Raw genomic sequence first — 14,240 nt, forward strand, 5'->3', positions numbered from 1 at the left:
GAGGCAACCAATCAATGTCTCTCTCTCTCTCTCTTTCTCTTCTCCCCACTCCCTTCCACTCTCTCTGAAAAGCAGTGGAAATAATATCCTCAGATGAGGATTAACAACACACACACACACACCAAAAGAAAGACACAGAAGCAAAAAATTTCAAAAATCCCTTAGACAATTACATCACGAGCTTGCCCAACATGTTTTATGAAGATGATTTAAAGCCATTTTCATTCCAGCCAGTGTCGCTCACTGGTTGAGTGTCGAGTTATGAACCAGGAGGTCACGGTTCAATTCCCAATCAGGGCATATGCCCAGGTTGCGGACTCAATCCCCAGCGTGGGGTGTGCAGGAGGCAGCTGATCAATGATTCTCTCTCTCCCTCTCCCTTCCTCTCTGAAATCAATAAAAAAACATTTTTAAAATAAAAAAAAATAAAGTCATCTTCAGCATTTTAAAACAGCAGCAAATTACAATACTAAGGAGATGTGACTTGGAATTAACATCTCCTGCAATGTAAATAAAATGGTAGCTAAACTTTATACCTTCCTCTGCTCTTGCACCTTCATAATCAGTCATTCTAGTAGTGGATGAACTAGACTGACTGATTAATGATTCCTGAAGGGATGTGGGGCAGCTCATCATGTCCCAGATCAGCTATGATGTCATAGAGTTTTGTCCTGTTGACCCTTGTAAATTAATGTCAGCAGTAGGGGTTCTTTTAATGGCTATCACTTTACTTGTTTGCAGCCTCTAAAACCAACTTACTAGCAAAACAGGATTTTAAAGAATTTCCAGTTACAAAAATCTCAAATAATTAAAGATGTCTTCAGTTTTCCATGTCACCCCCCCAAAAACATTAAAATGATTTAAATATTTAAGATATTCAATATTTCTGTGAATGTTACTATAAATATATTGTTTTATACATATATAATTGAGCCTTCTGTCACTGAACTAAAGTTCTATAAACTCATAGACACAGAAGGTACCACTAAAACAACAAGAAATGTTGGTGTTTAAGGTTAATATTTAATAACGAAGAATAAAGCATGAGTTTTTCCAACTTAATAAACTATTTTGAAAAGTTAACAAAGAAATAAGTACAAATGATTTTTTTTACGAGGGTGCAGCAAACAATTAACTTTCCCTGGTGTTTTTGTGGATATTTTCCTGCCACATTCACACAAGTTTTTCATTAACAAACCAACCCAAAATGTGTTTTCACTTTTTCCAAATTTAAAAAACCTGCTTTACCCATAAACTCTGATTTCCTCATTATTAAAAGAAATACTTAAAAAGTTAAGTTTTCCCTTTTCCAATATATTGATAATCAAGTCAGATGATGTATAGAAATCCTATAACACCAATAAAGGAGAGAAAAGAAATGACAGATAAATCATATTCTATAAATGGAAAAGACAGGAAAGTTAGGATATATTAGAATCAGTAAGAAAACTAAGACAAGTCAATCACTAAGAACCATGTACATATTCTCAGAATGTGAATCTTTGAAAAGGGAAAGCCTCTAAATCTTTTAAAGGAAATGAAATAAGCATCAACTTTATAGGTATAAATAGCATAGGAGTAACAATAAACCATAAGAATAAGATCACTTGTTAAAGATGTATTACAATTTAAACTTTCCATGTTGAAAACTGAAACAGACAAATATCAAAGGAAGTCTTAAAAGATTTTTAAATTCCCTCATATTCTAGAGATTACAGATGCTTCATGCTTGCTTCAAATCATGATTTACATATTACAAATATGTTATTGATTTACATATTTTTATGATATGCAGAAAAAATGGAAAGCATAGGAAGCCCAAAAAATCCTACCTGATCAAGATTTTAAGAAAACTAATTAACTTAGAACTTCCTCCTCACTCCCTCCCCCAATTACAGAAATTATTAAAAAATGAGACTCAGTTGGTTTGAATGTCGTCCCATGCACCAAAAGGTTGTGGGTTCAATTCCTGATCAGGGCACATACCCAGGTTGCGGTTTTGATCCCTGATCGGGGCATGTAGGGGAGGCAACAGATCTATGTTTCTCTGTCACATCAATCTCTCTCTCTCTCTCCCATCCCTTCTTCTCTCTAAAATCAATAGCTATATCCTCAGGTGAGGATCTATATATATAAAAGCCTACTATGCAAAGTGTCCCTTTGGGAGTTCAACACCAGGGGGTGGCACGGAACAAAGGAAGGACCCGGCAGGCAGCCGGCAGCTGGGGAAGCGAGGCCCTGGCTGGCAGCAGGAAGCCGCTAGGGACCCTACCCGTACACAAATTTCGTGCACTGGGCCTCTAGTTAAAAAATAAAAAGAAAATGGAGTTTTAAAATAGATAATATTGTATCATTGTTAATTCCCTCATTTTCATCATTGTGCTGTGGTTATGTAAGAGAATTTCTTAGTAGTTAGGTAAAGAACTCTAAAGTATTTAAGGAGCAACATGTCTATAACACTCAGTTTTCTGAGCTGCTCAAAATAATACCTATACATTTTTCAAAGAGAAAAGGATAAAGCAAATATGGTAAAATGTTACTATTTGGGGAACCTGGATAAAAGGTACATGGAACTCTTTGCACTATTCCTGTAACTTTTCCTGAGCCTAAAATTATAGCAAAATAAAAAGTTAAAAGGAAAAGGAAGCTTAACCCTTTTGGAGCCTGAGGTAAAAATAACTGCCTCAAGTCTCTTTAGGTTCATAGTCTTGCCTTTTGGAAGTATTGATAAAGTAGAGCTCTACATGCATACCTCGCTTAGCAAGAAATTAACACTGAATTGTATCTATCGTCCAAGACAAAGTTGTCACTTTTAAGTCATTTTTTTTTTTTTTTGCTTCAGATAGGGGGACAAAAGGGTGGGGTGGAATGAACAGATAAATGTTAGCATCTTAGCTCTTGATTTTAGAAGACTTTCTATTAAAGAGTCAAATCATGGCTGAGTCTTTACAAAGTTAAAAAGCTGATAGATATTTTTGCCATTTTTTTCCTTTCCAGTAAAAGGGTAGTTAGATTGGTTTACGACTATTGATTCCATATGGTAAAGTTGGCAAATAATTTTCTTCCCTCTAAGAATTTGGACAAAAAAATCTATAGAAACTTAGTGCTAAGATCCAGTAGGTATGAATCATTCACATTTTGGAATAAAGAAAAAAGAAAATCAAAAGGCTACAGCTTATGAATTATTCTAACTTGTACAAAGCTACATCTGGGAAAATATCAGCATAAAAACAAAAATACAGGTAATAAGACTGCTAAGAAAAATTTATGAATTATCTTTTCATGTGAAATTGTATATCAGTATTAATATGATGGTCTGCGTGGAATAATTCCATTCTAAGCTTATGACCCATCAATTTTTTAAAAGCTTTTTTTTAGTCCTGACCGGTTTGGCTCAGTGGATAGAGTGTCGGCCTGCTGACTCAAGGGTTCCGGGTTCGATTCCAGTCAAGGGCATGTACTTTGGTTGCGGGCACATCCCCAGTGGGGAGTGTGCAGGAGGCAGCTGATCGATGTTTCTCTCTCATTGCTGTTTCTGACTCTATCCCTCTCCCTTCCTCTCTGTAAAAAAAATCAATAAAATTTATATATATAAAAAGGTTTTTTTTAATTTCTTTAAGTTTTATCACTATGGGAGGGATTCAAAACCAACATTTTCTTACTGAACTCTATATTCAAGAGGAAAGAGCTTTTATTTATCTAAATATAAAAAAGAATTTATTATTGCCTAGTCCATTCTGAGACATTTTGTTGGAAACTTCATCTTTATATCTATATATAGGTAACCTTAAAATACTGATGTTTACAAAAACATTAATTATGAGAAACATTCTAAAAGTTTAACTAGTGGAGGGTAGGCTAAATCAACAAAATACAATACTGTGTAAACGCTAAAATTATATTTTATTTAAAATGACTATAAAACTAAGGGGGAAATGAGTTAAAAATAATATGATATCCTTGCTGAAAAAATAAAAAAGGAGGTTTACACATAAACACACTTAGAAAAAGTTGGAAGGATATATATACCATGCCAAATACTAATCTCTAAGTGATTAGAAATGCAGGTGATTTTGACTTTTTCTTTGTTTCTATATATTTCTTAAATTGTCTGAATAACAGCATGTGTTATTTTTATGGTTATAATAAGCAAAGTTAGTTCAATTTTTGAAAAAACAGATACAAGTTAAAATTAAAGGGGGCTGGCTGAATAATACAGCACAGATCTGGATAACAAAATTGTATTGAGACATGAGAGCCTCGAGGCAAGGCAGGTTCCCCAGCTTCTGATTTAATCATAGCAGTTCTCTTTTACCCCTTTCACATATTAGGTTTTCCAATATTTTGGTTGTCAACACGGTACCTTGTAAAAAATAAATTAAAACGCTAAACAGAGGAATATTCATTTATATAAAATGTTTTCTATAAGTTATTAGCTAAGTAGGCAACTAACAAAACTTTACATACTATGATCCTTTAAAACAAATTAAAATTTTATGAGGATTTAAAATTTTTGTTTAGATCATCTGCTTCTAGTATTTCTTAAACAGGTACGTTTTTTAAAATAAAACATTAATCTTATTTCTTAACCACACAAAGGCATAGATCTAATTATATACTATCAGGAAAAAGGGGGTATTTTAATTAAAAGCAACATTATCTAACATTTTCTAAAGAAACCTTCAACAAATAAGTCAGTTTATGAATAAGACATAAAATAAGTAATGTACTATTAAAATAAACTACTTGGTTTCTTGGGGGAAAAAAAACTCAATCCTTAAAATTCTAATGCCATTGTGTCTATATTAAAATAGTTAATCATGCAAAAGTACTTTTATATTCAACATGCATGAAATACATAGGTAAGTGATTTTAGAGCTGAACACAGCCCTGTCCAGCACTAAGTATTTTAAAACACAATAAGCAGTTCACCATATTGTCTCAAACTTCTTAAAATTACCTAAACAGCTGAATCTCTCAAATGCCACTTATTAGCTTCCACAATAAATTAAACCATAGTGAAAATGCTTTACTGAGGGAAATTACACCATTTTTCACTATACCTGCCATTTTATAAACTATTTTTTTTTTTGTCAACAGAGAAAAAAATATGACAGACTGTTTATATGGTTTTTGCCTCTGTCATACACTGTTTTCTCCTTGATGGTTAAAAAAGCTAGACTAGCTCTTGCTAGCATGGCTCAGTGGTTAGAGTGAAGGCCTGTGAACCGAAGGGTCATGGGTTGGATTCCTGGTCAGGGGCATATACCTGGGTTGCAGGTTCAATCCCCAGCCTCAGTCGTATAGGAAGCAGCCAATCAATGTGTCTCTCTCACATCAGTTGTCTCCCCCATCCTCTCTCTCTCTCCCTCTCAAAAAAATAAATAAATAAATAAAGTCAATGAAAAAAATACAACTCAGGTGAGGATTAACAACAACAGGAATCAATGAACAGTTCAAAATTATACCAAAAATAAGTTTCAAGTTTCTCCATTTAATTGCTACAGGTCAGACTATATCTTTCAGGTACCTTTTAAAAGTTTAACAAAAATGAATTACTTCTTTGAGAGGTGCTATAGCTAAATTTATACTTTTATAGAATATTAGCCAGGATACACATATTGAAAAATATATCAAGGCAACAAAGGACACTCAGCTATTGACTAAACAAATCCTACTGCCACCACTACCCTCTCCTCTGGCCTTCCCTCTACCACAGTGGCCAAGAAAACAGTACTAGGAGAGAGTTCTTTGCTGTTGTTTGGGGTTAGATTAAGATCAGAAGGCTAAAATTAAGAAAAGGGCTTTCCTAATCACTGTACTTCAGGATTCCCAAACTAGGAAATGTAGCCTGGCTATGAGTTGGTTGTAACTATAAACCCTATGTAACAAAAATAAATAAATTTATACTTTCTCCCTTTGAACCATTTTCTATTATTTTTCATTCCAAGGCCATCATTTCTTACAATTTGGTAAACTTTTTAAAGCTTACCAAAAAAAAAAAAAAAAACCAAAAAAAACCCACTACCTTGAAATCTTTCCTTTATTCTTCTCCAGTATTTAAGATGATTTTTTCACTTGATCAATAATACATCCTAAATTATATTCAAATAAATTTCAATTATATAACAAAATTAAAGTTAGTTGCCCCCTTTATGAAATAAAAAATGTACATACAAACAAAAAACAGAATTTAAGATTTTTGTCTCAAAGATTGGTACATAAAAATTATAATAGAATCTGCACTTACTCTTCACCCCTTTCTTCCCCTTTCGTTCCTTCTTGTACTGTTCCTTCAGTTTACTTATTAGTCCCTGGTCTACATCCCAAACCTCAGTAGTTGGGGAGAGGTCATCTTTATCTACATTCAGCATATTATTAAAAGAAAAAAAATCAGCAATTGGCAATGCAAGCTGTTGGCATAAACTCGTATAGCTTTACATAATCATAATAAAAATGTACTAACTGCATATACTCAAAATACTTTAAAGGCACAGTCTCAGTTTTGGTATTTACACCTCAAACTCTAAATGCCCATCTCACAAATTTCTAAACATGTAATACTAATAACAGTTAAATGGTGTTTCATTTCTATGAATCACAAATTTGAAGGTTATTCTTTCAATAACTGATGTTCTTTCAATGGACTGATATTAGAAATCTAGTGTTATAAAAAATAGATCACTCTATCTTTGTAAAAATGTTAATTTAGTCAGCATCATAAAAGCAAATGAATGAATACATGCAAATTACTCAAAAGTGCAAGCTGGAAAGGTCAGTGCTGTTTTATTGATGAAAATATTCATGCATCTTCTGTCATACTGATTCTGCATGCAGAGGGTAACTGTACCAATGGAGAAGCATTCTAGTCCAATAAATACATAAATATAGTTCCGAATTACAGTCTCAAATAATCCCTACAAGACATTTAGAGAATCACCACCTCTGCCCCACCCCACCCCACCCACATGGTTCAACATCTCATTACCTTCTTCCATTGGTCTACAACTAACATAAGCAAATAACCTTCAAGCTCCACTGAAAAATTTCTATAGAGGTGACTAAAAAAAATTTTTTTTAATGATAAAACTAGAGGCCTAGTGCACAAAAATTTGTGCCCTCGGGGGGAGGGGGGATGGGGGGGGTCCCTCAGCCTGGCCTGTGCCCTCTCCCAGTCTGGGACCCCTCAGGGGATGACCACCTGCTGGCTTAGGCCCACTTCCCAGGGGATTGGGCCTAAGATGGCAAACAGACATCCCTCTGGCAGCCCGGCAGCCCTCGGGGGATGTCCACTTGCCAGCGAGGAGCAGGCCTAAGCTGCAGTTGGACATCCTTAGCGCTGCTGAGGAGGCAGGAGAGGCTCCCACCACCACCGCCGCTGTACTGGCAGCCATCAGCCTGGCTTGTGTTTGAGCAGAGCTTCTCCCATGTGAGAGCGCACTGACCACCAGAGGGCAGCTTCTGCATTGAGCGTCTGCTCCCTGGTGGTCAGTGTGTGTCATAGTGATCAGTCATTCCCAGTCCTTCTGCTGTTAGGGTCAGTTTCCATATTACCGGTTTACTATATAGGATAGAGGCCTGGTGCACGGGTGGGGGCCGGCTGGTTTGCCCTGAAGGGTGTCCCGGATCAGGGTGGGGGTCCCGCTTGGTTGCCTGGCCAGCCTGGATGAGGGGATGATGGCTGTTTGCAGCTAGTCACACCCCCTTCAGAGTGGGGGGTCCCCACTGGGGTGCTTGGCCAGCCTGGATGATGGGATGATGGCTGTTTGCAGCTGGTCACACACCCTTCAGGGTAGGCATCCCCACTGGGGTGCTTGGCCAGTCTGGGTGAGGGGCTGAGGGCTGTTTTCAGGCTGGTGGGCGACTGAAGCTCCCAGCCTCTCCTTTTTTCTTTCTTTTTTTTTTTTTATTCTGGGATTAATTTACCTTCTATAGCTGTCACTGGAGCTGAGAGCAGGCTCCAGCTCTGAGGCTGTTGCAGGCTGAAAGCAGGTACCTGGGTTTGTTTAGATTCTATAATTGAAACTCTGTTGCCATCACTGGCCGCTCTAAGCTCTGAGGCTGCGCTGGCTGAAAGCAGGTTTCTGGGGTTTGTTTAGGTTCTATAATTGCAACATTGTTTCATCCGGAGCTCAGAGCTGAGCTGCGGCGGGGAACATTGACTTCCTCCATCATGGAGTAAGCAAGCCTCATGTTCATGTTCACTTCAGCTGCCTGGCTGCCGGCCACCATCTTGGCTGGCAGTTAATTTGCATATCTCACGGATTAACCAATGGGAAGGGTAGCGAAGTTATGGTTAATTACCATATTTCTCTATTATTAGATAGGATAAAAGCAGCGACAAGCGTGGAGAAGAAAAATATACATTGCTGTGTATCTGGCTAAATATGACACATGAGCTATTTTACTTGAATGTAACAAACCTTATTTGTTTTAACCATTTGTACGCCATAAGCATCTATAGATGCAAGTGGTGAACCTTTTTTAATGAAATTCAAAATATTGTGGCAGTTAACCGGTTAAGTAAATACTTGTGGCTGGGAAAAATTATTCTATAGCAAACTAGAGAAAAACAGCATTTAAAAAAAGCAGTATAAAAATAAGTCTATTAGAAGTATTTTAAGTTTTAAGAGTTTCTGCCCTAGCTGGGTGGCTCAGTTAGTTGGAGCACTGTCCCTTATACCAAAAGGTTGCGGGTTTGATCCCTGGTCTGGGCAAGTATGCGAGGTAACCAATTGATGTTAACCTCCTTTCCTCTATTTACTTTTAAACCAGCCATTTTATTAGGAAGTTTAACATCCTGTTATAGAATAACAACTATGAGTTTACAGAGCCCTGTTATTAAATAAAAAATACACCAAAATACATAGACTAAGTCAATTAATAAGACTGCCAGAATAGTAGGATTTTAGGGAAAAAATAATTGTTAAGTTTTTAATAACTCATTATATTCTGGTTCTCAAGTCTTGTAAACTCCCTAGGCCTAAATGACTTAATCTATACATAGAAAAGCCATTTTTTCCTTATGGATTGCCATACATAGCAAACTTAAATTTTCATATTTGAATGGGACATAGAGATTAAATTATTTACTGTATCTTGAGTCTTTCCTACTACAATTGTTATCACTTTTTTACCTCATGGATATACCTATGATCTTAGGTAGTCAATATGTAAAAAAACTAAATCCAAAGCTTCAAGTTAATCTTCCAACTTGAATTACCTGAAACTAGGTTGCTCAAGACTGAAATTTATATGTAAGATGGTCAAATCTATAAACTGTAATACTGTTTGTAATATAGTTGTAATACTGGTTTAAAGAGAAATTCACTTTTCACGTACTCTAAGAATGAAATTTCCTGAAAATTATGCTGTATCAGGAATAGGTATAAACTTATTAAATAACAAAAAAATGGTCTGTGTGGGTCAGTGGTTAGAGTGTTGGCCTGTGCAGAGAAGGGCCATGGGTTCCATTTCTAGCCCAGGTTAGGGTGAGTGCAGGAGGCATCCAATTGATGTGTCTCTCTTACATTGCTGTTTCTCTCTCTCTCTGACTCTGTCTTTCCCCCCTCCCTTCCTCAAGCTTTCTCTAAAAATTAATGAGAAAAATATCCTCAGATGAGGATTGGCAAAAAAAAAAAAATTTTTTTTAAAACAATCATTTACATTCATATTAATAAAGCTAACAATTCTTTTTAAAAATATGTTTCTTTGTTTAATTTGACTTTTCAATTACAGTTTATATTCAATATTATTTTCCATTAGTTTCAGGTGTACACCATAGTTTAAACAATCATAATTTACAAAGTGACCCCCCGATATTTCCAGTGCCCACATGGCACCATACATAGATATTACAGTATTATTGACTATATTCCCTATGTTGCATTTCACATCCCTGTGACTATTTTGTAACTACCAATTTGTACTACCTAATTTCCTCACCTTTTTCATCCAGTTCACCATCCCCTCCCCTCTGGCCATCATCAAGCTAAACATTTTTATTTTTAAGTGACTACTTAAAATAAGACAATAAGACACATTTTTAGCAAATACTTTCTAAACCTCGTAGAAACAAACAAACGAACAACAACAAAACAAGTGGTATACACTTTTTACAGGAAATGTGACATGACAGAAAATTTTAATAAAATAGCCAGTTGTTCTTTTTAAAAGACCTGCAACAAGAGTGAAAAAGCAAAGGTAAAAAAAGAATAAGCTAAAAGACAAAAAAAAAAATATATATATATATTACTTGCAAGACAATTCAAGTCTAGAAAACAAAGGTAAACATAGGCAGTGCAAAGAACAGATTGGTGAATACATGTGTGCACAAACAACATCCTGAAACTTGCCTGGTAAGTAATAGCTGATTTCGTATTGCTTATAAGAAATAGTTAAGAGCAAAGGGGGAAGAGCCAGCATAATCTTCTACATATTAATTCTGTTTTTAAAAAATCTACAGAGGAAAAAAAAATACCAGAAAATGAGGTTGAAGCAGGATGGCAACTTTTTAATTTAAAAAACAAACACAAATATGCATAGATTAACCCTTGACAACTCAAAACCACAAAACCATAAATTTGTAGTATGGTAAATTTACCAAAGCAGAGGGATTATATAAATCTGTGTAATGTGGCATAAATTTGTAACTAATATTACTTTATGCAAATATTCAGTACTTTATCCATTATATTTAAACTAGAGGCCCAGTGCACGAAATTCATGCCCTGGGGAGGGGGAGTGTCCCTCAGCCCAGCCTGCATCTCTCACAGTTCGGGACCCCTCGGGGGATGTCCACCTGCTGGTTTTCTTCTGACTACTTTTAAGATGTTCTCTTTGTTGTTGTTTTTTTTGTAGTTTCCCTCTAATGCACCCAGGTATTAATTTTCTTTCTCCTCGCAGTCCAGGACCCCTGAAGGGATATCTGACTGCCAGTTTAGGGAGATCGGGTCTAAGCCAGCAGTCAGACATCCCTCTCACAGTCCAGGACCCCTCGCTCCTTACCGCTTGGCTCACTGCTCCTTAGCAGCAGGCTCCTTACCACTGAGCTTGCTCTCTATAGCACTGCTGCAGAGGCGGGAGAGGCGCCCACCACCACCGCTGCACTTGGCAGCTGTGAGCCTGGCTTCTGGCTGAGCAGCGCTTCCCCTGTGAAAGCACACTGACCACCAGGGGGCAGCTCCTGCATTGAACGTCTCCCCCCTGGTGGTCAGTGTGCATCATAGCGACCGGTCGTTCTGGTCATTCCTCTGTAATGGTCGCTTAAGCTTTTATTATATAGATACAAACATTAGTGAGACAGTAGATCCAAGATGGCAGTGAGTAGGTAGAAGCTACACTCATCTGCTCCCAAAACCAAACAGGAATTACAACTAACATACAGAGCAATCAACCTGAATAGCCAACTGAAGACTAGCTGAAGACAAGTCTTATAACCAAGGATTTACAGAATAAGTTACATCAAAACAGGTAGAAAGGGCAGAGAGGCAAAAAGGGCTGGCCCAGCTCCCACAGGCAGAAGCTAAGATTCCAGAGGGAAATCTGGAAGAATGAGCTCCCAACCCCAAGCCAGGGCTCCCCAGCCCAGAGCCCCAGACCCAGGAAGAGGTGCCCAGATAACATCTGACTGAAAACAGGCAGGGATTCTGTCCACCAGGGAGAGACAGGAGCCTGCTAGAGACACAGGGACGGCTACCAGGATCTCAGTGCCGAGTCATTCTCCCACACCAGACACCGTATTTCTTGGTTGGTGCACTCTCCTTATGACATCAGCCTGGAGGAACTCATCCTCATCCTCTAAACTCCCTGTTGCCCCACCATGCAGAGCTTTTGCCCTGCAGAAGTATGAGGTGTCAGCTGCCAGGGCTGGGGTGTAGAGGCCAAAGATCAATGAACCAAAAAGTGGTCTTTAAAAAGATAAACAAATTTGTGAAAAAAAAGAAACTTGACCACCTTCTTACACCACACAAAGTGGAATTCACCTCAGCAGGTAGCACCTACCTCAAGGGAGATCCATGAGCCCCATCTCCTGATTCCTTTTGCTGTTTTTACCAGCCCCAGCCCCAGCCCCAGGGGCAGGTCAGCGAAAGTCCCAGCTCGCCCCTTTTCTCCATCCCCCCCCCAATCCCTGCAATCCACCTCCACCTGCCTCCTCCTGCCAGCTGCTTGTTGATCTGCAACTGAAAGAGCCTCTGATGGTACTCAAGTTTCATGACGTAAGTTCTCAGTGAGTCACTATCTAGGGGTGAGTGATGTTCACCAGACTGATACAGGTTCAGACTTGGTGCTAGTGCTGGCTTTGAGGCCATTCTGCAAATGTTCCAGGGTACACCAAGTCTCATTGCCTCCCCCTGGGTGTTCATACAACTTAGTGGTGAGGCCGTGTCTCATGGTGAGACTGGCAGAGTTTACAGGCCCACTTTGGTCCTGTGAAGGGAAAACTCCGCACTGGTCTGACATGCAAGGGGAAAATGGCCTCTGCTGTAGACACATAACTCAGTCTGTCCCAGATTCTGCCAGGAGCCCAATCTCAGTAGGGAGGAGCAAAGGGAATCAGGAGATGGGGCTCGTGGATCTCCCGTGAGGTAGGTGCTACCCTGCTAAGGTGAATTCCACTTTATGTGGTCAATACCAGGATGGTCAACTTTGGGATAATGGGGGAGAGTACCTCTTGCCCCAAAGCCACACAGTTTAGTCTGTCCTGAATTGGACAGGAATTCAGAGGGTGGCCTTGCCAGGACCCTAACCCACAAAAGAGACATTTCTGGAATACTCAACTCAGGTGATCAAAAAGACTGTGCCACTGGGTCCCACAGAACACCTACTATTTAAGGCCACCCTAGCAAGAATGGGAGACATAGCAGATTGACCTAAAACATGAAAACAAACAAAAGAGGTAGCCAAAATGAGGAGGCAAAGAAACATGCCCCAAATGAAAGAACAGTAGAAATTTCTAGAAAAAGAGCTAAATGAAATAGAAGCAAATAATTTCTCAGATATAGAGTTCAAATAAAATGGTTATAAGGATGCTCAAGGAACTTAGTAAGAACTAGAACAGCATGAAAAAGGACATAGAACCATAAAATAGAACCAGTCAGAAATGAAGAATACAATATCTGAAATGAAGAATACCTAAAAGGAATAAACAGTATGTTGAATGAAGCAGAGGATTGAATCAGCAATTTGGAAGACAAGGTAACAGAAAATAATCAAACAGAGCAGCAAAAGGGCAAGAAAACTTATTTAAATGAGAATGACAGTTACCTACAAGGGAGCTCCCATTAGACTGTCAGCTGATTTTTCAACAGAAACATTTATGGCCAGAAGGTATTAGGCATGAAATATTCAAACTAATGTACAGCAAGCACCTACACAACCAAGAGTACTTTACCCAACAAGGCTATCATTTAAAATTGAAGGAGAAAAAAAGAGCTTCCCAGACAAGAAAAAGCTAAAGGACTTGATCACTATTACCAAACCAGTATTACAAAAAATGTTAAAGGGTCTTCTTGAAAAAGACAGAGGAAGAGGAGGAGGAGGAGGAAGGAGGAAGGAGGAGAAAGAGGAGAAGAAGAAGAAGAACAAGGAGAAGGAGAAGAAGTAGGAGAATAGGAGGAGGCAAAAAAAGGAGGGGAGGCCCAGCCGGCGTAGCTCAGTGGTTGAATGTCGACCTATGAACCAGGAGGTCATAGTTTAATCCCTGGTCAGGGCACATGAACCAGGAGGCAGCCAATCAATGATTCTCTCTCATCATTAATGTTTCTCTCTCTCTCTCTCCCCCTTCCTCTCTGAAATCAATAAAAATATATTTTAAATGAAAAATAAAGGAGGGGAGGAGGAACATAGTTATAAAGAATTAAATGACAATAAATATGTACCTATCAACAATCACTGTGAATGTAAATGAAGTAAATGCTTCAATCAAAAGACATAGGGTAGCTTATTGGATAAGAAAACAAGATCCATATAAATGCTGTCTACAAGAGACTCACCTCATATCAATTATACACACACAGTAAAAGTAAAGGGATGGAAAAGATATTTCATGAAAATTGAAAGAAAAAAATACCTGGGGTAGCAATACTTGTATCTGACCAAACAGACTTTAAAATATAGACTATAGTAAAAGACAAAGAAGGACACTACTACATAATGGTAACGGAGCAATCAAACAAGAGGATATAACCCTTGCAAAACCCTTTATGCATCCAACACAGGAGAACTTAAATATACAAAGC

General features: G+C 38.1%; 1 protein-coding gene across 3 annotated transcripts in view; it reads right to left on the minus strand.

Moving 5' to 3' along the window:
• STRN3 (striatin 3) overlaps positions 1-14,240 on the minus strand; it is a 103,633-nt gene that overhangs the window by 27,970 nt on the left and 61,423 nt on the right. For 2 of the 3 annotated variants that reach the window (XM_059709984.1, XM_059710003.1), the window contains exon 8: positions 6,251-6,361. The exons of the other annotated variant lie outside the window; for it this stretch is intronic. In XM_059709984.1, coding sequence (XP_059565967.1) covers positions 6,251-6,361 — 111 coding nt within the window. The remainder of the gene's footprint in view (positions 1-6,250; positions 6,362-14,240) is intronic. 3 annotated transcript variants of the gene reach the window in all.

Source organism: Myotis daubentonii, chromosome 1 (genome assembly GCF_963259705.1).
Source record: "Myotis daubentonii chromosome 1, mMyoDau2.1, whole genome shotgun sequence".
Taxonomy (NCBI): domain Eukaryota; kingdom Metazoa; phylum Chordata; class Mammalia; order Chiroptera; family Vespertilionidae; genus Myotis; species Myotis daubentonii.